This window comes from Alligator mississippiensis, chromosome 8 (assembly GCF_030867095.1).
Source record: "Alligator mississippiensis isolate rAllMis1 chromosome 8, rAllMis1, whole genome shotgun sequence".
NCBI lineage: Eukaryota > Metazoa > Chordata > Crocodylia > Alligatoridae > Alligator > Alligator mississippiensis.
The window spans coordinates 6,093,708-6,119,634 of NC_081831.1; the positions used below are offsets into that span (position 1 = coordinate 6,093,708).

At 44.1% G+C, this 25,927-nt stretch overlaps 1 protein-coding gene across 1 annotated transcript in view; it reads left to right on the top strand.

Annotated features, from left to right (window-relative positions):
* The window catches only part of PITPNC1 (phosphatidylinositol transfer protein cytoplasmic 1), a 176,781-nt gene that overhangs the window by 107,699 nt on the left and 43,155 nt on the right, over window positions 1-25,927 (top strand). The window contains exon 7 of the mRNA XM_059732043.1: window positions 11,837-11,908. Coding sequence (XP_059588026.1) covers window positions 11,837-11,908 — 72 coding nt within the window. The remainder of the gene's footprint in view (window positions 1-11,836; window positions 11,909-25,927) is intronic.

Genomic DNA, 25,927 nt, shown 5'->3' on the forward strand with positions numbered 1-25,927 from the left:
AAAAGCCAACACGGGGAGAGAGGAAGAAAGGGGACTGGGGGACAGAGCTCTCACCAGGGGGAGCTGCCCAAGAGACCCTTCAGGCACCAAATGCCCTGGAGACAGGGAGATGGGAGCCCACGGGAGATGGGGGGAAGGCTTTGTCAAGCGGTTGCTTGCCCTTTTTTTGTCCAAGTTAAACTGGTGGACTGGATGTGGCTATAAGGGGTGACAAGGATGCCTGTGGGGCATGTGAGTGCTGCCAGGGGCAGGGGTACAAGCCAGAGGGGTGCCGGAGGGGCACGTACAGTTTTGAGCCCTGCCATGGGTCAAGGCTCAAGACGCAGGCAGACAGAAGCCAGGAGGGTTGAAGCCTGGGCCAGGAAAGGTGACAGCGGTGGCCTGAAGCTGGGAGGGCTGGTCCCAGAGCCCAAGAGGGGCGAGACTAGGGCCGGGGGCCCAGAGCCTGAGAGGGGCCAAACCAGGGGCTGGAGTCCATAAGCTGAGGCCCGTTGCAGCGGGACTAGGCTAAGGGGGCCAGCTAGAGGAAAGGAAGACTGAGTCCCCAACAAAGGCATGGAGGTCTGAGGATGCGTGATGCTGTGCTGGGGGCAACATGCCCCACTGAAGTGATAACAGGTAATATCCATGAGGCATGAGCATGGCTGCAGGGAAGGAAGGAGGCTACGACTAGCCCTGAAGGTAGCTAGGGGACATGGACTAAATGCTGAGGGACAAGACTGAGATCAGCATGGTCCTGGAGGGATCTGCTAAATAAAGATAGATGAGGGCTCACTCGGGGACCCTGGGGCAGCCTCCCTTTTTGTAATCAAATTATTTCATCAAAGCATGGCAAGTGAGAAGAAAGGCAGGGTATCCTGAGGAACTGGAGGGGGCCGGAGCCACGCAGGTGTTGCAGCCACCCCTGGGGCCTGGTCCATCACCCCCACACTGCCAGGGGAGGCCTGTTTCACGATGCCTGGAGGTCGTTTAGATCGTCCTCTTCCGTCCAAAACCTGCCTGGCCCCAGTCCCAATAGGGATTTCACCAGTTGACTCCTGCTAAGCTTTTCTTTAACTGAAAAATAACAGAAAATTTGCAGCATTCATGACTTGATTGAATCATTCATTTTTCCAGTGTTCATGATCATAATTTATAAAGTCGTGTTCTTGTCGTCCTGACTGATGCCAAGCTGTGCAGTAAGTGGCCCATACTGAACAGCCGTCCTGTGCATTCCCCATGCCCCCCGGGGTGCTGTTCACAATATGCCAAGAATAGTCAGTAATATGATGGCTATTTTTATGGGAGCAAACTCCCCACTGAAAATGATACGCAAGAATCAGTGTAAAGGCAGAAGGAAACTTTGTTATAGCACCAAAATTGAGCTAGGCACCGTATAGAGATTCAAAAAGAAAAGGCTTACAGGATAGGACCCTGATCCTGCAGTGGCGTCTGTGTGACCCGCTACATTCACACAGAAATAAACTGAGCTCCCATAAGCGTAGCCTGCCTACGTGGGGTCACAGCGCTCCACGGAGGATGGTGTTCTTCTGCAGTCGGTTCGATCTGGGTAACAGCATGGTGTGTTGAATTTCTAAGGACTGGCTTTGGCTGAGCATAACCACATGCTGATGAAAACGAAAGTTTTGTGAGGATGTTTAAGTCGGAGGCTCCAACAAGTAGGGTAGATGCAGAAGCAGTCAAAGCAGGATCTGCTTCATCGTGGGGGAGATGGTCAAATGGAGAAATGTGCAGGGGGGGCCGTACCCCATTCCAGGCGCAGGGACCGAGTGGCGTGGAGGAGAAGGTCAGAAAGGACCTGGGCAGAAGTTCCAGCCAGTAGGACCTGCTTCCGAGGCCGTCCAAGCAGGTTCCTTTTCCCCCTGCCCCTTTCTGCTTTCTCCCCTCTTTGTTTCCTTCACCCTCTTCGCTTTATTTCTCTTTCCATTTATCTATGCCCTCCTATGGGAACCCACCTGTGGGAAAAATTGTGGAAGTACTGGGGCATCTGTTGCTATCATATTACTCCAGGAATGTTGTACGCTTTCCCCCAGCCCATCAGCCATCATGTCAATATTGTTATAATTAATCAGCAGTTATCTCCGGGACCGGGATTGTCTGCTACACTGGGTTTGTGCAGTGCCCAGCATAATGGAGTCCCAATCTTGTTTGGCCACTAAGGACTATTTTATTGAACATGTTTAATAATGCTAACAGGTTTTGAAAAGCAGGGAGTTATTTGTCATACTCATAAATTAAAAATCCCTTCATGACTTCATCCATCTAGATTTCAGGCCTGAAAAACTTTAATTGACTTCGGTGATGCAGGATTGGGCCCAGAGTATAATGATTTCTTCTCTGGTTTCAGAATTTAGTACTCAAATAAAATACTTGATTGTAGGCATATTACATCCGTTTATAGCCACAGCCACAAAAGACGCAAAACATCATCAACAGTAAAGGACTCCCTGGTGCAGTGTGTAAAATGTTATGTACAGGCTATAAAGCATTGCGTTCCAGCCAAGGCTGAGTAGTAAAAAAGACCACATAAAAGAATTGCAAAAACTGGTACATTGTTCAAGTCTAATATTACACCTACCTTTTAACAACCCAAAATGTAGGACTTTGCAGTGGGAACTGGGTTTGCACAAGCAAGGTGAAAGTTGGTACTGCATTTATTGGTTTGTGGCCTTTTCAATCTTATAATTAAATCTGTCTATAATCTGTCATTAAATGCAGTGTGATGCATGGGGATCTGAGTGAGCGGAGTCATTTCCCTCTGAATCAGAGCTCTCACCCAGGGAGATTGTGGGGAGTGGACAGAAGTTATTGATAGCCCGGGCTTCTCTGTCTCTAATGCAGTGTCAGTAATGGCTGAATGCTGTGTGGTCTTGGCCCCCTGAGTCTGCCTCTAAAAGCAGTATTGGTTTCAGGCATTTTGAAGCCACAGGAATACAAGAGGATTGTGATAGCAGCAAGCAGAGCTCTTTGTAAATGAAATCCCCCTGTTGGCAGAGAGCCTGCTTGAAGCCCATCAGGACCCAGAATTCAGCTCTTGAAGAAATCACTGGGCAACCGGCAGCTACACGGGAGACGTTTTCCTGTACAGTACTCTTGTGTGAAATCCTGGCCTTGCCAGAATCCGTGGCAAAACTCCCGTTGACTTGTGTAGCCAGAATGTCACTCCTTTACACGGGTGGGAATGAGCCTGAGAAAGCCGTTTCTGTCTGGAAAGCTGTAAATACCATTATTTGAAACAAAAATAATACTAAATAAAGCACAAATGTTATAATCAAGTTTAGACGAGAACAGGCGTTGGTTAGGTTAGGAAATCTCTCCTAGCCAGCTGAGCTGATGGTTAGGGTTTTTCCCCGTAAGTGGTCACTTATGATGGTTTCTGCAGTTCATAAATTATTTGTAGAACGTTTCTAAGAGGGGCTGTTTATGTCTTCATTCCTTTTTCCTCTGAGAAAAGGGTTTCAGGAAGTCTTCACAGGCTGGCAAGAGTTTGCATGGGGTTTTTTAAATTAATTTTAAGCTTAATTAAAATGAATGCAATGTTGAAAATGCGTTTGGGTTCAGCATTTCCTCCTTTGCCAGGGTCTGTGTGCATCTTCCCACTTCCCCCTTCCTGTGATGCAGTATTGAATGCCCCCCTGTTCTCTGTTTTTCCCTTGGCTCTCCCATCTCCATTATTTTTGTTCCTTTCCTGGGGAAAACATTTTTCAGAAGTCATTTGGGGTGCACTCGGATGAGGGATATTGGTATGGTGAGAGCATTTATGGTAGCTACCAACTGGTTCATTGATGCAAGGACGGTTGCAGAGGTCCTCAAAGTTGCTGGGTCCACTAACCAGAAATCAGGGGCTCTGGGTGGGTTTTTTTGATGTTTATGATAATCAGCCATGCTCTGCCCATTGATACCTAGAGCCTTCCTGCTGGTTTGGAGTTTCTAGGATGGGATATTCGGAAGTTAGCACTTCACAGACAGGGAAATTATGTTGAGTGGGGCCAGCCTTGACCAATTACCTTGTCTACGAGGCCAAGACCTCTCTTTCCCGGAGGATATTGTTATGTTGAAAGTGTTTATGGCGGGGTCGAGAGCAGGAGCTGGTCCTAGCTGTGTTGCCAAACGAACGTGTGTATGACCGTAGAAGAAAGCCCAAAGGCTGAAAAGCAGTGGGCAATGAGTAAGCAAGAAAAGGCAGCTTCTCCAGTTACGTAAAGGTTTAAGAGGTATGGCCCTGATGCTCTAGCAAAGACCAGGATTAACTTTGACAGTCTAAAACTAGGTCCCAAAGACTGAGGATTAATGTTAGAGGAATATGGAGAGGCGGCACGTGCTGGGGAAGTCTCTAGCAGTGCTTTGGGTTGTCTTCAGGAGGGGAGGACCCCAATGGGCAATGAAAACAGCTAAAATGCCCTTCACTTTGGCTAGTTGAACAGCTTCTTTGTATCCAGAACAGGTTACTGAGGGCAAGGAACCCTTTTCCTTGGCTTTATGCCCAGCATAGTTATTGCAAAGTGCTGTAAACCCTTCATCCACCTTAGATGTTATCTCTACGTAAAGAATATTTTTTACAGCCCTCTCCTAAAACTGCCTGTAAAATGCCATATGTGTTTGACTGTCCCTGAAAGGCTTTGGCACTTGTTTTGGCTTGCTTACATTTTATCCTGTTCTTGTAAGTGTTTCTTATTGCTATGGCAACGCTAATCAATCATTGTGCTAAAAATAGTCCTTTCATTTTGCAAGAGGTTGTTTGTTGTGAATTGAAAATCCAACTCTGCGTGTATTTTCCATATGCCGCTTTCTCTTCCCCCTCCTTTTAATCTGGAAATGCTCATGCTTAAATCTGGCAATTACTCTTACAGACTTGATTGTTTCACTAGTTGCCGTCTTCTCCCATAAATTCCCCTGGGAGTTTCCAAAAGCAGAATCCTTTTTCTGTGATGTGTCCTTCCTACGCATTTGGTTTTTGGATGTCATGTATTCGTAGGATGCTTAGAAATATTCAAAGGAAATAATACAATTCAGAGGATTTTGGAGCCAGTATCTCGGTGGTTTTGTAGAAAGGACCCTCTTTATTAAGAGCCAAACAAGACACAGGAGACCGCAGAGATTTGGTCATATTCAACAGAACATTAGGCTTAATGGAAAAATAAGGACCTGATCTCCTGGAATTGCCACTTGTTTTCCTGCAAGGAGCACCTTGCTAAGTGGAGACGTTGAATGGAAAATTGCAAAGCTCATCCGGTGCGTTCCAGTGCGTGCCCAGCGTATCAGCCAGCTGCCAGGTTTGTGCTGGAGCACATGCCCAAAGGAGGAAGGAGTGGTGCTTTGAAAAGAAATGCACTAAAAAGATCCTTTCCTGTAATTCACTCTTGTATTTGATTTGAAGTCTTGCATAACACGTTTTAATCCTTGCATAAGCAAACATGCTATTCTTTAAGACAAAAATCAAAAACTTTGAATGTGATGAATGATGAAGCTATTTGAGTGATGCATAAACAGTTCCCTGGCTCTGCCACAGCTCTTTGCCAATTAGTCAGAGTATGGCTGATGAATCGCAAAACACATTCTGTGACTTGTTCAAAAACCTGGAGCCTGCTAAGCTTTGCTGAGAGCCAGGAAGGCCCCGTTGCTGCTAAACCAGTGGTGGTAAATCCATTAAATGTTTTTAGGAACATAGGACCAGAAGGGACCTCCTGAGTCACGGAGATCAGTCACCTGCTAGCATAGGCTCCACATCATATAATCCCTTTAGTAAATGTATTGTTTCATCTCAAAAGTAGTCAGCTTTTCTGCAAGGCTCCACCTGCGTTCACCACACGAGTGGTCCTTACTCCCCTATTACAACTGAGTTTTGAGAAAGCTTGGAAGAAATTTACCCTTGCACAGTAGGTTATAGCATCGATCAAGCAGGACTTACATTTGGAATTTACCACTTACCAAGAAACCTATAGTGCCACCTCATTTATCCAAAAGCGTTAGATAAAATAGGGTCATACGCACAAAACCCCTCTGTTCTAAGAACTTAGGAGCTAATTCATTTGCCTCTCAGGACTCTCGGTTGTACCAAACCTGTAACTTTCCTTCGCCCCTTAAACCAAATAAATCAGTTGTTGGTTTTGATTCTTCGTTCTCTCGTTCGCCTGAAGTTAAAGTTGTTTCAGGGTAACAGTTCTGGTACATTCAAGGAAAAATGTATTTGCACTGTGGAAAATACGTTCCAACACACACCTCCTAGAAGTTGACAGCCAGATAGTAGAGAGAGATTTTCATTGGTTCAAGGGAAAAATAACCATTGTGGGGTGAGGTTTGTATGACGATTGTAAATATAAAAGTACAGGCAGCAAAACCCACAAGAGGATTTTCAGATGTATCCATGAAGGCACACTTCTTGTGGCAGTCAGGGTTGTCGGGGCTGTGGTGGCAGCTGCAGTACTTCTAGAAACGAGGACTGTGAACTCGGCTGTACCGACATGGTCTTTAGGGCTAGTGTGGTAGGAGTGGTTGTTTTTCATACTCACTGAGGTTTTAGCCAGAGAGTTGGACTTGGTCTCTACGTTTAAGAAATCAGGTTCCCAAATTGCGGGTTCCTAGATTGACCAGAACTAATACGTGGTTTGCCCAGACATGATCTGCCTCGGTTACTTTTCAGCAGCTGGGTGCTCATTTACTTCATTCGTGGCTTCCGTTTGTACTGTTTGCTAGCCTTGACTTGCATCCAGTTGGATTTTAAAAAAAATCTGTAACAGAGAGAATTAATATTAAAACAAAGAGAGCTGGTATTGGAAACATAAGAAACGAGGACACCGAATGAAATCCTGTGGACATGCACGCAGAATATCCATCACTTGTAGTTCTCTAATAACTGCTCCAGACATTTAGCAGCCCACGAAGAGCCCTTTTTTATGGACATCTTTCTAAATTCAGTAACTCTAATAGAAACTATGAGCAACTGGTGACATGGGTGTGGCCGTACGTCACCCAGAAGAACACGGCATGGGAACTTGTGATATCTTGTAGCAGCTGTCCTCGTTTCCTACCGGCTACTTCCTGCAGCAGTCTCAGTACACCACCTTACAGCTTGACTCTTGCTGCCGCATTGCATGCATGGCCCTGTAGTCTCTGCAGGCTATCCTGCCGATTAAACATCAAGGCTGCTACAGACAGTGTTGGAGAACTCCACGTGCCATGTTTTTGCCACCCCAGCATCAAGGTAATTAGTTTCCAGCTGCTCCAAACTTCCTGCAGCATTTTGTGATGAGCCTATATATTAAAAAAAAAACAAAAATAAAGAAATCTGGAGTTTATAATCTACCTCCAGTAGCAATATGCTTTACCGGCCTCTTTACACACATTAAAAAGCAAATCTCAGAATTAGTGACCGTGGCCTTACTGTTGTTGTTTATTCCTTTCAATTTGAATCCTTCTGTTGCCACCAAAAGCTGTTTGCGCATGAGCCAGGCTCTTCTCTCCCTATCTACCCTGGGTTTCTTTTTCCACATCCTCTGTGTTATTATGTCTGTCAAATTTTCCATCTCTAAGCACCAATTGACGCAGGGCTTCTTTTGATTGTTCCCTTCTTCTTCCCCCGGCAGCCCAGTGCCATGCTTGTCATAACATACAGATAACTTCTTTTCCGCATAATTTTGGAGATAAGCATGCTGATAAATCTGGGCATTTGTTATAAAGTCATTCCATTTAATTCAAAGGCATTTAAGTGTCTGTCCATATCTTTGGCATATTTCTAGCTTTCATATCCTTATATTAAGGAGGAAATAACACTGTAATGGAAAAGAAAAAGATTCATATCTGTCATGCTTAGGTCAGCAAGCAACCAAGCAAAGCAAGCTGCTAGTCCTGTGCTGTTTATCTTTACTGTTCTTGTAATGGTTTAGTGTTTATATTGTATAGCCTTCCCAGGAAGCACTTGCCATTGCAAACACAGAGTTCTCCAAGTAATGCTTTCTTTTCCCAGCCATCTGATCCCTTCCCTTGCATGCGGGTGCTTGCAGCACTGGGCTGTAGCCTTGCAGAAGTGGATGGCCCAGTCACCCAGCGCTGAGGGTCACCCACGTTGGGACTTGTGACTGAAACGGTAGCTCCTTAGGGAAATAAAGCAGCGGTATGTCTGGTGCATCACTTGTAGGTTGGGTGATCTGTGATGGGAACTAAAGGCACTGTGCGGTAACATGCTGCGACTGCGCAGGTGAAAGCTCATTTGAAAAAGTATCTGGATTTCTGCCTTGTTAACCTGTGGTATTTCAACTCCAGCTCTGATTGGGGATGTATTCTTAGGATGCTCGTCTAGCCTTTTCTGAGACGAATGTATAGCACATGTTCAGCTGCACCAAAGGTACAGGTAATAAGAACTGACAGGGCCATCAGTGAAGCTGGCCCTTCTTCCCACTGCACATTGCTGATTTAATCTGTGCACCACCCTTACAATTGCTCTGTTCTTTACTCAATAACCCAGGTGCATAGTTTATGACCTGTTTTCTTAACCAGTGATGGAAACATTGTTGGACTCCTCTATAGCAAAGGGAAGTGTTTTCTAAATCCAGTACAGAAATGTGCTCAGGCTCGTTTTAATGGAGTCAAGGTAAAAGGAAAGATACGTTTTCTCAGCTCAGGAAAATTCTACTTCCCCTTTCAAGTTTGCTTCAGTGCCTTTGGCTCTCCAAACCGCCCCCATTTCTTAGGCCCCTGGCGCAAGTTTATTGAAGGGCAGCATGGGATCTGATCCCCCCTCCCAACAGTGGCTCCCTTCTGCCATGCTACACATCCCATACACCAGCCATTTCATGGTGCCTTAAATTGGCTGCACATATAGCACCCTAGCTGTTTATGCCTCAATTAACATGTTAATCAAGGCATAAATTTAATGCACAGAGGCCAAAGTTAGCAACCTTTCCCTGATGGGGGAGCTGTAATCAGCTCTGGTCAAGTCCAAACTTGGCTCAGTAATAGTGCAAGCACCGAGACATCCACATTTTTCTTTATATAACCTCCATGCATAATATTAGAAACAATTGCAAGATTCCCATAGCCTCTTTGACACTGGACTTCAATGACACAGGGATCCTGGTTTTCTCTGTTTAGAAATTGCAAATTCTCCGATTTTTTTTTTAAAACCTCACAACTTTTGTGATTAAAAAATCCAGAATCCATAATTAAAATGAAACACCACTATGTGTGTATGTATGTATGTGTGTGTGTGTGTGTGTATATATAGGTATCAGTTGAACACCATGTTTTATTGATATATTTACCATTTTAAAGCAGTTTGGAAGCCTAAATGTGCCTCAATCACTATAATAAAATAAATTCTAAATACTTAAAAATTTTGGCATTTGACTTTGGGTTTTCCCCCTGCTGCCTTTGCTCACAAGGATACAGGTCCAGGCCCCTGACTCCCAAGCCACAGCCCCCCAACCCTGTTGATACCCCTCATTTCCCACCCACAGCCCCCCAAAGCCCTGTCAGAGGGGGCTGCCAGCTGCCAGGGCTACAGGGCCAGGGACCCAGGTCTGCAGCCCCTTGCCCCCCTGCAGCAGTGCCTGAGCCCCAGCTGTTGCTGGGAGGAGGTGGTGGCAGCTGCTGTAGTGGAGCCAGCTTACCCACCCCCATGGGTGGCACAGCTGGAGCAGAGCCCATGAGGGGGGAATGCAGGCTGCCTGCTGTGGGCTTGAGGCTCCCCACCCTGCTGCCCTCCCCCTGGTGTCTCCACGGCCCAGCGGGTGAGACCCGGTGCAGCAGGGCAGAGTGGGGCCGGGCAGGCAAGTTTGTTGCCACCAGTGGGAGCTTCGTGCTGCCATTGCAAGGTGCCCCCTCCCCACCTGGCAGCAGTGCACAACTTTGCACCACCACCTCTGCTGCTGCTGGGTGGGCAGGGGTCGCCTCACCATGGCGGTGTGGGGCTTGTGGTCGCAGCACTGGTGCAGCGCTAAGCCCCATTCTGTCCTGCCACACCAGGTCTTGCCCACTGGGCCACAGAGGCCCCAGAGAAGGGCACCAGGACAGGGAGCCCTGAGCCTGCACCGGACAGCCCATTGCCATGCCCTGCACACAAATCTGGGGAGCACGTGCTCTTCCGGAGTGTGCACAGCAGCAGGGAGCCTAACCCCTGCATGAGCTGCCCGCAGCCCTGTCTCACACCACCTGGGCTTGGCAGCACCTCCAGCCCCAGCTCTGCCCAACTCCTCCCTCCCTATGGAGGCCTCAATCCCCCCTTCCCACCCCAACTTACCTGCATGTGTATGTGTGCACACGTACATGGCACCCACTGGTGATCGCCCTCCTCCTGCTCCCCCAGCCCCTTGCAGACTGGAACTCTGCCAGCCTGCAAGAGGAAACCCACTGTTTCCTGTGCTTTTCTCCTTTAAAGGAAAATCTGGGTTTTTCTCCTTAAAAATGAGAAAGTCCAGGTTTTTCTCCTTAAAATTAAAAAATCCGGGTTTTACCGTATTTTTCCATGGCAAATGGAAAACCCCTGCACATCATACAAAGAACAGGCACGTCAGATTCTCTAACAATTTGTGCAAGAGAAGATTTGATGTCATAAGGAGACTGAACCAACATCATCCCAGGATGGCTAGAGATCTACTCTGTCTACTTTTATATATACTCAAAAAACATTATTTGGGGGAAGGAGTAAAAAAACACTTAAAGGGGTTTGAATAATAAAGCAGAAAATGCGTTGTCTAGCATTGCATCTTGTACTCCTAGGAAACCAACTAGGTGAACCAACCCATAGAGGGTGAAGCTTACCCTCGAGTAAAATAGTAGAAATTGGGTTGTACCAGTGTCTATGGAGAATCAGACTTTGGGATGAAGGATATTTATTTATGCATGCATGCAGTTTATATGCCGCTTTTCCCCGCAAAGGCTCAGGACAGCTTACAGTAGCAGAAACAGAACAACTTAAAAGGGCAACTAGTATAACTAAAATAAAACAAAATGAAGCAGAGGTCCAGTAAACAGCATCTTGTTGCTAAATGCCTGCCCAAATAGAAAGGTCATGCTGGAGCGGGGGGAGTTCCAGATCTGAGAAGCAGCTTCCAGAAATGACCTCCCAGGCATTTTCGCCAAGTAGACTTGGCAGACTGCTGGTACTTGTAAGAGGTTGCTCTCAGCTGGCCTTAGGGGATGTGATGGGGCATGGAGGTCAGTGGTTATGCTGTCCTTGAGTCAACAGGTAATCTATTTTTGTTAATGATTTTTAGCATTATATGGGTTGGGTCAATCTGATGGTTTGTTAGGTTGATGCCAAAATTAAACCCAATATAAAGGAATTTCCCTGGAAGATCATTATTAAAGTGAAAGTACTTTCAAATCTACTCCATACTGAAACTGAATATTGCTTGTGTGTCTCATCCTCAGCTTTTTGGGCAGAAACTGCAGCAAGTGAAATTTCTGTGAGGTTAGTGCATAGGAGGGAAAGCCTGCTCCAGGATGCACTTCTGGTTGTTCTGCAGACATTAATGACTCAAGGGAAAGCTCTACAGCCCCCAAAGACGTTGTTTGTAGGAACTCAACACAAAGTGTGGTACAGGAATATTCAGAATGTTTCTACTATTATGCATCAAAATACGATAATTGTTATAGCCAGTTGCTCTAGAATAGCAAACACAAGTTTGTTTTATAACTTGTCCCAGTTCTCATATTTAAGATAGAATCGCTATATCCTTTCAGAACCGTTACAGATCATTGCTATTTAAATTCTTTTGATTCTATTTCTTGCTACAGCCTGGGGGGCAAAAGCTGCTAGCATATGAACTTATTGAACATGTGACCCAATGAACCAGTTAACTTTTCTGATTGAACTAAACACGTTTTCCTTTTTTTGCAGTGCTCATTTTTGCCTAAATTCTCCATTCATATAGAAACAAAATACGAAGACAACAAAGGAAGTAATGACAGTGTAAGTATGACCTTGTTTAAAATAATTTTTCAAACCTATGTAACAGCTTTGCAAAGTATGCAGCGTGCCTCAGGCTTGCATGGCTAACACGCGGAAAAGGCACTCTTGGGATTTTCTCATCCACACAGCCAGTTCATCAGGAGGCTGTGCAGCTTGCAAAACAATTAAGCAGTGTACAATATGAGGAAGAGTCTTCATTTTAAACCATAGTTTTTGTGATGTGGGCACCTTTCCATTGTGAATAGCACACACACAATAATGCGCCTTTCACTTGCTACTGATCTAAGCTAAATTCAAACCAGTGATGTAGGAATCAGGCTATAAATCCCCTCAACACTTACCTGTGGCCTCTGTTATCCTAAGTTAATACCCGTTTAATTTTCCCCTTCGCTTTCTGACATTGGCAACAATTTAACTTTGATAAAACCCACTTCTTATGGTCAAATGGTCTTGGAAGAGGTGAAAGGATGCAATGCGTTTCTCAGAGTGTCCTTGGAGGCCAAATGGCATTAAGAAGATGTGTTTGTACTAACGGCTTGGAAGAAGTAGAACTGCAAAACCAATTTTCAACGAGGTTCCTTCACTAAGAAGTAAGTGCTCAAAAAGTCTTCAGGATGACAGCTTAAGAGCAAAAAATATGACTGTGTCAAGCCCTGAACAAGTATCAGATCAGTGAATTTTAAAGCACCTAGTAGGATCCTCTGCTGATACCAGGTCAGATCCCCTCATTGCAGTCAAACTCTGTAAACATTAATTAATTCTTATGACAGTCCCTGTGGAGCTGGTGTTAAATGAATTTTGCCATGGGATATTTTGATCCACAAAGTTGAAGTCATTGGCCCAGTGTTTGATAATAAGTTGATGGCAGATCTCCAGAATATGGTCCTTGCATCTTAACACTGACCACTGATGAGGATAAAACCGATGTAGTTTAGAAATGCTGAAAACTAAAAAGCAAACTTTCTGCAGATTAAGAGGAGGAGGACTCTGATTCATAGCCCATTGGTGTTTGTGACCTGGAGCCCCTTAATGCAATGGACTTGGAACCTACTGCTAAATGGGTGGGTTTCAAATTCAGTTTTTATTGTATGAAAGAATTATTTTATGGCAAAATTTGCAGTGAGGCTCAAGCTAAGTCAGTATTTTCCCTATTCAGGGAACCTGCATACAAACAAGTTTTTCCTGCTTTTCATTTTGTGCTGTTTTGTACTAAACTTCTCATTTAAATCCATTTAGCTATTCAACAGCATTAAATAACTATGTTTTATTTCCTTACTCCCTGCAGCAGAAGCCATGTAATTGTAGCCTTTTGCTGCACTGAACCTGTAGCATTTTCATCTGAAAGGCTCTTGTGAATTAGTGGCATTGGGTTTTATTCAGAGATATGCTACAGCTCCCTTCACTTTATCTGCCAACCATCGATGAAGAAATAATTAATCAGAGATGATGCCTTCATGCATTTCTCAATTTCAATACAGAATATGTTGAGTGATCCATTATAATAGAGTGAGGAATAAATTATTCACCTAATAATACATGAGTGACTTTAGCCAAGCTATTTCTAGACTTTCTGTGTGATTATACAGATTTTTTTTTATCATTCTCTGAACTCTGATCCCTTCTTCAGTTGTATACAGTTTAATAAAATAGATATTGATTTTGAAAAGAAACCATTAGATTGAAGGAAATGCTGAAGATAATTATTTTGATTAATGGATGAAAGCAGTGCAAGTACATTAATATTCTGATGTCACTTAATGTGATACATTATGTGTTATCTGATCATTATTTTCTAATTCCAGTAACATATTTTGATAGATGTTTTCCTGATTTTTCTTCTCAAGGTAATGATTACAGAAACTAGTGAAAGACATTAACAGTAACTAGGAATACAATTAAATTATGTATACTGGGACCTGATTTGCCCTGCCTTCCACCTTTTGTCATTGTGTTCACTTATATGCTAAGTGAGTGTAAAATGCTGCTGTGTGACCCACTGGAGTTTTGTGTTCACTTTGCACAAGCATAAACAATGACATAAGGTACATGTGGAAAATGAATGGCACTAATGAGTCTCGTGTAGGTGATAATAGTGCAGTATCATAAATCCAACTACTTGTGATTTCTAGTGTTTTGGCACAGCTGATATAACAGCTGTTCATATGGCAACTCTCCCTTTCGAAATCAGTATTGGAGGAACATGTTAGTACCTCAAACATTGCCACTGTTACACTGAAGTTTTATGGCATAATTAACAATGCTTGAAACTAGGCTGATGATAAAGGTCACTCAGTTTATTTTAACGGTCTGTTTAGAAGCCGGACCTGGAATTAGAACGTAGAATTTCTGAAAATGAGAATGCTTTATAAAAAATGAATGGCTCCACAATTGGCTTCTTTCCACTAATAAAGAGGACAGCCTCCCACTTGTATCTTTAAGTTAACTGCAGCATCTGCAGCTTGAGCTACTATGAGGCAAGGACCCTAGACAGGAGGGACTGTGCTGGGAAGGGAAAAACTACAGTGCTTACCATAAGGGCTCCATCTGTGAACACTGACAGGTGACGTGAGGCCAGGTCCATAATTCACGTGGTTCCTTTCTCATCGATTCGGTGGAAATAATCTGCAACATGGAAAGTTTGTCGTTTTGCTGTAAGAGATTCATATAGGCGGTATGCACGTATTAAAAGCTCCATCATGAATGGCAGCTCTCTGTTAAATGATTAACAAGTAATACGGAAGGGGATTCTGAAGGTTATCTAGTAACTTAAATGGTAAAAATTCACAGGGGTGAGTGGTATGACTTACTGCTCATTTGTGAATAATTGGTTTGTCCCTGACTTGCATGAAAAGATCTGTGTCCATGAATTATTGACTTCACTTCTTGATTCAGACAGATCTGGGCTTCTTCTGTTGGCCCTGTATTCATTCAGCATTTCTTATTTCAGATGAGTTGTTTTACTTCAAAATGGTATCAGGATTTTCCCCATCAGTGCTTTCTACAAGGGCTGTGTAGCCCAGAAGCATTGAGACCTGTTTATTTTGTCCTTTTTGGGGAATATAGATACAGCTTAGTTGTTAGTCACAAATAGTCCTTCAGCCAATAACACACACTGTCCAAGGAAGACCTCGTATATTGTAAATACAATAGGATAAAAGTTGTACTGACTTGCAGAGATAATTGGCTCCTGTACAACATCATGACTTTAATACTGACAGCCACATGATAAATTATATGCCCTGATATTTATTAAGTGCGGCTCATAAAAATGTACATTATGTTTAATTTATTAACTGAGAGTGAGCTTGCATTTTTAAAAATATACAACCTTACATTTGAAAAAAGCCCTATGTTTATTTGAACCCAATTATTTTTTGCCTTAAATGGTCCATAGTCTACTGGAAGGAGAAAGCATTTATTTTATTTTTAGGCAGTAGTCTTTATAGGCTTTGGCTTTTATGGTTCTGTTTTTAAGCTCGCTACAGCTTTCTACAATATCTGTGATTTTCCGTAATAAGTAATAGATCTTCATAACATTTCTTAAAATTTCTTCCTGATCATTGTCTCATTTATACTTCAGATGTGCCAGAGACAGAGGTAGCTATTGAAACTATGAGACTATACCAGGTCCATGAACAGTGAAATAGGCACAAAAATTCATATTGTGACTGGATTTATGATCTTTTGGCTGTAACAATGATGATTTGCTTATCGTCTAACACTTTTTGCTTAATTTGCAAATCATTCTGCTGTTTCACAGTCATTGCCTTAATAAAGAACCAAACGCCTGAGGGAAGTGGCCATCATAGAGAGCATTAGGATGTGTCTATACCCCAGCACCAGTGCGCTCTACAGGGGGCATCCCCAAATACACCCTGCCCATGCATGGCTGCATACACCCTCCAAACCTGATGAAGATGTTTTGAGGTCATTCCCAATAGCGACTTCCAAGCATGTCAGACCAGGGTCCCAACAGCAGCTGCAGAGGGGTGCCTGGCATAGCTTCACCATTGGATTTCTGGATTTGGAGAATGCCTCCAGGAGCAGCTGGCAGAAGTGTTGCCACCATGGTGCAGACATGCCCTTAAAGTATGACCATAGTGTTTTCTCCACCAGCTTCCCCCATGCTACCAAAAAAAGAGAAAAAGGCTAGGGTACAGGTGGATTGTAATTAAGGTGCAGGCCTAGGATTTGGAATGGGTGGGTTCAGATCCATGCCGTACCACAGGCTTTTCATTTAACCTTGGGCAAGTCACTTAGTACTTGTCTGTATTGCTGCAGTGGCTGGTCCCAGCAAGGATGGGTCTGAGCCATCCCAACTACATCCCACCCACCTGGATTCACTACACACGCCAGACCTGCAGGTTCACTAAGCTGCTTGTCCACAGTGACCACACACAGGTCTGCCAGAAAGACCAAAGGCCCCCGAGTGAGCATGGGGGATCAGTCCTGGGTAGCCTCACAGGGACATTCCCAGGTCTGTTGCATGCCTATGAACCTTGGGGGTGGGGAGAGCCATGGATGACCCTATCCTTACCAGGACAGACTGCTGTCACAAAAAGACAAGTCCTTGGTCTCTCAGTTTTTTCCATCTGTAAAATTCACTTTCCTAGTTCATAGGATGTGAGGATAAATAGCTCACGAGGCACAAAAATACTGTCGTACTAGGGGGCAAATAGACGGAGAATATCCAAAAGTTTAGGTTTTGAAGATCTCACTGCCGTTCTGTTTTTCAAGAGGGCTTAATCCCATTTAAATAGAAATGGATTTTTGCTTTCCACTGGCGTTTCATTTCATATGGTTCAAGAAATATTTTCCATTCTTATTAAAAGCCCACAGGGTCCAATTTTTCACTTGGAAACAGAGTTCCCGTTGACTCCAAGAGTAACAATAAATTCTTTCTAATAGATGGCCACAGCTGCCCCATTTTTTGTGGCTTTGGGACAATGCATGATACTTCCGAATGGGAAATGTGTTTGAAGATACGGATTGACCTCAAGCAGTTTTGGTCCAAGAGGGAAGTATGAGATGGCTAGCGGCTGCTGAGTCCTGGAAACCCAATTAGTCTGAGTCTGTTCCCTGTGTATGGAGACGTGGTGTGCCGGCCCTTGGAACGCTCCCGGAAGAGCTTTCACTTGTAAGGAGACCTGCCATGAGCGGCGTTCTTGCATGGGGCTCTAGCTTATTTTAAAATATGTCACTGCCACCCGCAGCACCCATAAAAGTGATGTGGCGAGGGGGCCATCAGAGCAATGACATGCATTTCCTTATCTCTGACACACATGACCCATACAATTTGTTTCTGTTCTTGCAACTCATTTGGTGGGAGACTCTCCAAGACTTGCTGGGTGGCCCACGTGATAAAAACACAGTGACATACTGACAGCCCAGAAAGAAAATCCATGGAAAATATATGATGCTGGTCTTTCTTCCAGTCATCATCGTAAGATGTATTTATTTAAACTGGTAGCATGAAGGTCAGTAAGATCCCTGACGTGCTTATGTGTTAAACAGTGTCTAGAAGTCCAAGACGGTGGTAGAATTACCAGGCTTTACATTTAAAGCAGCTGCTCAATCTATGGCATTAGAGCAGTAGTTGCTGCTTTTTTTCCTTATGCAGAATGAGCTGGAGAAATGTAGCAGCGTGGTTTTAGGTATGATGATGGTTAAACATTGGCTGGCATTCAGCTCTGATGATTATGACGTGTTATCGAGAGCAGCTGTGCATGGCTGGTGAATGTCAGGATTGCAGCACGAGGCGCAGGCCGGGCCCGGGGCCTGCCGTGTGACGTGGGGAATCTGTTGTGGAACAAAGCAGAGTTTACTTTGGGAAAGACGAAGGAGAGACGATCTCCACACATTCCTTTGGCTGGTTTCCCAGCCACTTGCTCGCCTCAAAAGAAACTGGATTGGAAAGGGTCTGCTCACTGAAGCAGCTATTGACTGTGGAGCTAACCGCAAGACAAAACAAAATGCCCCAAATTAAAATTTATTTTACGTTTTCTTAATCAAATGCAGGGCGCAAAAAAGGCTAATACTGTTGGCTTTTGAAAAAAAAACCCCATATCCTCCACCATGGGTTGCATGTCATGAAGGGAGCAAGGGCATTTGCTGCTCTCAATTCATAGACCTGAAACTAAAACTAAAACAAGCAGGTGGTGGTTTAAAGTACCACGAAAAAAAAAGCTAAAATGCTAAAATCAGATGATAACGTAGATACACAGCCGCGATTTAGCTAGCTTATGGCGATTTTTGTCACGTGGACACAGGAAAAGCTTAACGTGGAAACAAGAGAGGCGTCGCGTGGACAAGCACCCCGATGGTCTGTCCGGCAGGTGGTGATACTTCACTGCTACACTTACCACTAGGTTAAAAATGCAACCTGGATGCACCTTGACTTCTGAGAAGCCAGGAACTGTATTTTTGACACCTACGTAGGTTTGCGTCTGGTGAAGGGTATACGTTTTGTAATTCTAATTAATGTTTAGTAGGGTGCTTTTAATCACAAATGTGTGATGATGTTCAAATATCCATTCTGAATGCGGTGATCCACTTGTAACTTTCCTGCATCCAGTCAGTAAACGGGCTGTTATACTTCCACATGTGTTAATGATGGGGTCTTTCCCATGTGTTGGGACCTGGAAATCATTTGGCATCTAGTAGCCCTGTAGTAAGGTCTTCCTCATCCTTTTTTTTCCCCTTCTATCTTCTTATCTTTTTCGTCATGCTCATGTACTGTAATTCCTTATTGCATATCCCTAAAAGCCTCCTTCTTCATGGTCCTATACTTATTAATTTCATGCTGTTTAAACCAATGGCTTTTCTTTTTCTTTTGTTCAAAAGGACAGATGGCTTGTCCCCTGCTCTGCCAACTTCTCATCTCTTCTCAACTATATAATATGTAATATTCAGATTCCATATACGTCTTTGTAAAGAATCTTGTCGTGCTGATTAATAGGGCTGTCTATAGGTGTCCTATCTCTAAGAGTGGAGAAATGATGTCTCTTCTATGACCCCCCCAAAAGTTCATATCCTGCAGAGGTCCACACATCCACCCAGCCATCTGCTCTGTCACAAGAAACTTCCTCTCCCCCCCTCTCACTCACCTTCCTCCCCTCCTCGACTAATTTGCAAAAACTCCAAAAGCAGTCTCAGGGCTACGTGTCAGAGAGCACATAAATCCCCAGCCAGGCCGTAGGCACAATTGTGCCTTCAGAGTGTAATTCCACAGAAATAGCTTACATATTTCTGCCCCCTCACACATGCACCTTATTTTCTGAGTGAGCAGTTTTCTTTTCATGTAATTGTCTAATAGCTTTAGCACGACTCACTGATTTTTTGTAAACTGCAGGTTAGTATCCTTGAATGTTTTTCATAAATGCAAAACACTTTCAAGTGACTGGAAGGGTTGAAAAATGCAAACATATTTACAGAAGCTGCAGTCATGCTGATGAGCTCAGACAAAGGACACAATGGTGAGAATTACTTCAAATCTGTACTTAATTTTACATCAAGAGTTATGTAGCTAGGCTAGCCACAGGCACAGGGAAACAAGAGCCAGCATTACCTTTTCATACTACTTAGGAAGTGAATATAATTTCATTTTTCAACTTCAGAGTTTTCAGAATGTGCTCAGCCAAAATGTTCGTGGCCCATCTGGATTTTAAGTTCACCGGGCCAACTGGGGAGAGGGTTTTGGCCCATGCTTATACAGGGTTACATGTGTTCCTGCCGGGAAAAGCTCTAAGAAAGAGGTCTGACCAACACAGCATTCACCAGGGGATGAGACTGCAGCACCGCAGGGCAGCTGGAAGCTTGGTTTGGTGGGGTTAGATTAATTTTTAAATATCACAAATTTGGGTGACTAGAAAGGAGTTTTGTCTAGGGGTGCTTGGAAGTGCATGAGTCCAGCCACTCATTCAGCCTCAGCTTCTCCCCCCAGTGCAGAGTTCCTCTCCTGTTGCACGCCAGCAGGAGGAGCGGCATCCCAGAGGGAACAAAAGGGCAAGTGTGGAAGGCAAGTGTGAAAACTCTCGGCAGGGCCTTGCTGCTTTTCAGGCACAAGGGTGCGGCTTTCATAAGTTACATCTCTCCTTCCAAAGCGGCCTTTATATTTGTCTTTACTGAAATTTCTATTTTGGGGATGCCCTGAATGGAACGGGGCTGTCATCACTGATGTGTCATCCAAGTGAGATATAAATTCATAGGAGGTTTCTTGAGTCTGACCCATGGTAAACAGGATACCTGCAAAAATAAATACATACATACATAAGAATACAGAGGTAAAACTACTCTGGAGCTGAGGAATCTTTTCACATTTCTTCATGGAGCAGGAAAACCAGCCCCATTTGGGCAAAATGTTTACCAGGGACCATTAAAACGGAGTCAAGGAACTTTGGCTTTTCCAAGTTTTCAGTACAAGTGTGACCTCTTGTAAAGCACCACTGAGACGTGGCACAGAACAGCCAGACTGAAATAGCAAAATCTTTCAGGCAAATTGAATGCAAAGTATGTTCAGTTCCACACATCACTCATTTGAATGCAATGTAAAACCTGAAGGGAAAGCAACCTCCGGCTACTTCTTTATTTTAAAATGGGCCTGTTTCCAACAGCATATCAGTTGTGTACAAAATCTTTTACTTTTTCTCTCGAGGCTGGCATCAAAGCTCTTTGAGGGATACTTAAACCATTCAGACACCTCTACTAACTATCATCCATTTATTAGAAGCCATTGTATTATGCACTTCTACATACAAAGTTGTCCAAAGAGGGTGGATAAGCAAAATAAAACTTGGTGTGGAATAGCATGTGTTTCTAGCAACAAGATGCATCACTTTTTAAAGCAGATTCTCAGTGAGAGGTTTCTAAATACCTGCATCTACCTAGGAAGCTATTATCTAGAATTAATAGGTTCTCTCTGTATTGTAAGTCAAATTATTAGGGCAACCAGCACGGTTTCATTAGGGGCAGGTCATGTCAGACCAACCTGATTGCCTTTTACGATCAGGTCACAAAAGCATTGGATGCAGGTGTCGCCGTGGATGTAGTCTTTCTAGACTTCAGCAAGGCCTTTGACACTGTCTCTCACCCCATTCTCATTAAAAAACTAGGAGACTGTGGCATCGATGCCTACATGGTCAGATGGATTGCGAATTGCCTGAAGGGTCGTACTCAGAGGGTGGTGGTGGACGGGTCATATTTGACCTGGGGGGAAGTGGGCAGCGGAGTCCCCCAGGGCTCGGTCCTTGGGTCTGCGCTGTTCAGTTTCTTTCAGCGATTTGGACGACGGGGTGAAAAGCAACCTGTTCAAATTTGCTGATGATACCAAAATTTGGGGTAAAGTGGGCACGTTAGCAGGGAGGGAAAGACTGCAGAAAGACCTGGATAGGTTGCAGGGGTGGGCTAACAAAAACAAGATGCGTTTCAATACGGACAAGTGCAGGGTGCTGCACTTGGGCAGTAGTAACCAGCAGCACACTTATAAGATGGGAAACTCCCTTCTTGAGAGCATGGAGGCAGAAAGGGATCTTGGAGTCATCATTGACTCCAAGATGAACATGGGCTGACCATGCAAGGTCATAGTCGGCAGGGCTAACCAGACCCTATCGTGCATCCACAGATGCATCACAAGCAGGTCCAAGGAGGTGATCCTCCCCCTCTACGCAACACTGGTCAGGCTGCAGCTGGAGTACTGTGTCCAGTTCTGGGCGCCCCACTTCAAGAGGGATGTGGACAACATGGAGAGGGTCCAAAGGAGGGCCACCCGCATGATCCGGGGACAGCAGGGCAGACCCTACAATGAGAGGCTACAAGACCTGAACCTGTTCAGCCTCCACAAGAGAAGGCTGAGGGGGGTGGATCTTGTGGCTGTCTATAAACTCACTAGGGGGGACCAGAAGGGTTTGGGGGAGACCTTGTTTCCCCTAGCACCCCCTGGGATAACAAGGAATAACGGCCACAAGTTGTTGGAAAGTAGGTTTAGATTAGACATCCGTAGGAACTACTTCACAGTTAGGGCGGCTAGGATCTGGAACCAGCTTCCAAGGGAAGTGATGCTGGCTCCTACCCTGGGGGTCTTTAAGAAGCGGCTCGATGCCTACCTGGCTGGGGTCATTTGAGCCCGCTTTTCTTCCTGCCCAGGCAGGGGGTTGGACCTGAAGATCTACAAGGTCCCTTCCAACCCGACTTCTATGATTCTATGAGAAATTGGTGGTCCAAAAAGTGAAAATCAGATGCCTCTCTCAATATACTTGCATATGTAAGATCCCTGAAGCACTTACACAGTCAACTGTGTATAGCTGTCCAAGACAGCGCTAGAATTGCCAAGCTTTACATTTAAAGCAACTACTTAAATGTATGCACACATATACAACATACACACATATCACAGCACAACTGTTTTTTCCAGTTTATGGGTCTCACCTTTTTTTTTACACATATGTTTGCTACCCACCAAAGCTGTGTCAGAGAGCACGTAAGTCCCTTTGTAGGTAGGTTCAAAGCTGATATTAAGCATTCTCGATAGATGTCAGCATTAACTGTTAATAACCATATGGAAAGAAGAAACTGAGTGTGCCATGTATGGCCAGGAAGGAGCTGCCTTCTGTATTCATGCACTCCACAGTTGCTGGTTTGGGCAAAGGTTACTCTAGGGCAAGCTATGCTTGTTGTAGAGTATAGGCAGATGCTATTCAAAGAAATGATTCTGTCACAGAAAGAAATTTCACTTTTCTCGGGCTTCTTTGTATCAGTTGCAGAATGCTTGCTATGTTGGAAGGTCTTGTGATTATCTAGAATACATTTCTCCTGACACCTGGGCAGTGAATTTTACAACCTGATGCCAGTAGTCAGGAGCAGAAAGTACCACGCTTCAAAAGAACTGAACCACAGGCACAGTAAAAATGCTGTATATAAATCTGTTCCAACGCTTTGCTACTTGCAGTATAAAAACTGTCATAAAAAGACAGCAGCAGATGTGTTATGTTAGAGAATACAATGAAAGATTTTAATATGAGGAATAATATAACCAGGTAGGGATTCTCATGGCTGTTTTGTTTTGGTATCTAGGTGTTTATTAGCAAGGCTGCAAACATCCTTTTAAGAACTGTCCATGGAAGTAGCAAGGATTTAGAGATACAGCAATGTTGCTGAGCAGAGCATGGTGCATTTTCTGTTGGCTCGGTTCGTTGTGCGTGATTCTCAGGCTGGTGCAGTAAGGGCTACAAGTATAGGTCTCTGTGGATCATAGGAGGACTATACCTCAAATGTGCTTCTTGGTATGAAGCTGGAAAACGTTTTAAAAATTAGTTTCAGAACTGACCATTTGTCAGATGTAAACGCAGAGGTAATTGTCTCGTGTACATAACCTTGATTCAGATGAATAGCATCAATATCATTTAACAAAGTAATAGAACATGCTAAAAATAGCCAGCTAGTAGGAGATGTAATTCAATGTGTTGCCTTAGTAAATTAGAGTGCCATCATTTCAGGTTAGAAAATCCTTTTTCTTAAGAGTTCTGGTTCTTCAGTCCCGGAAACTGCCTGGATGTCCAGTATTGCGGCACGCGCTGTCATCTTGAATGTGTGCTTCTGAAGTGTCTGTTGCTACACTCAGAAAAACATGGAGCTGGAGTAAAATAAAGTTGTAGGCATTATTGGGCAACAAGAAAAGCTGGTTTTGCTCTTCTGTTTTGAGTTTTCTGGTTTCTGTTTTTCTTACTAGAACCTTCTGGGACCTGGCAGTGCTATGAAACTGTTAAATCCTGAAAGTATTGCAATTGTGGCTATTGTGAATTTCTGCTCTTTGGGGGATTTGTTCCATGAAATGCCGTGACTGCAATCGGAGGAGGTTCAGTTCCACTCTCATTTAGCTTTCTTGAAAATTTATAAAATAGCAACGGGCAAATTCCATAGACTAGAGCATCACTGAGAAAGTACCATTCACGGTATGCCTGCGTCAAAGACGTGGCTCTTTTCGGGGACAGCGTTAGCCGCACCTGTTCTGATAGTGTTTGACAGTATTGGTGTACTGTTTGTTTGTCACCTCTATAATTTGCAATAAAAACTCTTGATTATGTGAAGAGTGCCCCACCTAATGGATTTTTGGAAAAATACAGACAAGCAAGAGGCAGGTGATGTTGCAAGTCAGGGCCCAGTCCTTGCTGAGTGGGTACCAGCCATACACACTCACTTCAGAAGAAATGGAAGCGAGCCCTTGGCATGAGAAGGCTGTTGGGAGACAAAAGCATTGTGCCTGTGACTTCTAAAGCTTCAACAAAGAGCAGCAAGCCCAGTAACTGGTGCTTGCAGATGTGACTGTAGCTTTCCAAAGCTAATCGCTAATAAATATTATTGGCGGAGTGTAATACACTTAGGAATATAGCATGTAAAAACTCCCTTCTGTCTCCAGGCACTAGACAACACAACAAATCTGAACAAGTAGACTTGAAATGAGATGAAACAGTAGCAAGCACAGGATATAAGGATAAAAAGGGGAGGGGAAGGTTACAAATACACAACTGAGTTTCACACATGCAGATAATGAGGCTCGTTAACATACAGTGAGCCAAACTTACTGCTGACACGAACAGATGCAATTCCATTGTCTTCAGTGAAGACGCCCCTAGTATGGCCACTGGTGACTATCAAACAGAACGTCCACATGGTTGGTTATTCTGGGAGAACAAGGGTTTAGCAAGGTCCAAGAGAGAAACAGGTTCAAATGAAGTGAGCCAAATCCTGCAGTACTTAGTCTGGTAAAATTCCCACTCAAGCAAATTCACAGATCCTTTGATGACTTCAAAGGGGAAAAAAAAATCACTTGATTTGAAACTCCATAGACCTCACTTTGATCCAGTGATATTTTTAAGGCCAAATTACCAACCTGAGAAAACAGTGGTTTGTAACAGAGATGCTGACACAACTTGCTACTGGATGCTGTGATATCAACTTGGAGACTAGCCAATAGTTCGGGCCTCACGCCAATTCAAGGAAATTAGAATCACAAGTTAAAGAGTAGGCTCTGTGCCAGATTTCCTTTTTTTCAAGCTGAAAAAATTAAACGCTTGCTTCTCCCACCCTTACTGCAAAGTTATGCTGCTAGCTGTACGTAAACCAGTATATTCCTCCAAGTCCCAAATAATGCCCATAATCTGAGTTTGGTTTCAGAGGGTTTTTAAAAAAATTCTCCTCCCTGTCTCTCTTATTGCAACAGAGGTTATTGCTCCCAAGTGTTGCATGTACACTTGCACCCAGGACTGAGGCACATGGAGCAGGGCCAGAGCAGTCCCGGCTGGCAGGGAGTCAGCCTGCCAACCCAGGGCTGCTCCAAACCCAGCTCAGTGTGCTGCAGAGGGGCTGCCTGGGGCACAAGGGTGCTGTAGTGTGGGGCTAGCTGGCAGGCGGCCCCTGCACTGAAGCATCTTTGTGCCCAAGCCGGCTGTGTCAGCTTCTGCATGTGCAGTGCTGCAGAGTAAAAAACAAAACCACTCCACAGCAGGGTAGTAGTTGTGTTTACAAGTACTACCCTGCTGTGGAGTTAATTAGTTTCTTGTGGTGTAAAGGGCCACATGTGTAGATGCAAGACATTTACTGCAGGGCTAATTAATCTACTCCGCAGTAAACATCTTGTGTAGACATGCCCAATATGTGCTTGCAACGTGAGTATGTACCTAGGATCTCCACTGGTCTTGTATGGCCCGTACAGAAGCCCCTACTGTTGCTTCTTCACTATAATTATTTCCTGAGCTGTTTAAATAAAAACCAACTCATGTCTGTGCATGCCAGTGTCACACTTTCAGATTGTATGTACTCATATCCCTAGGTTTTAATGGAAATAAGCAGTATCTAGAGGTGCTGACCAGCAAATAGCTGGCAGCCAGGGTTTTAGGAAGGAAATTCAGAGGGAAGGAACTGAAATACTGCTTTCAAATGATGTTTTTTTATTGGGCAAATGTAGAATGGTGGAATTAAACATAAAAGAAAATGAAGCCAAATAATTGGTCACCTAATGGGAATCAA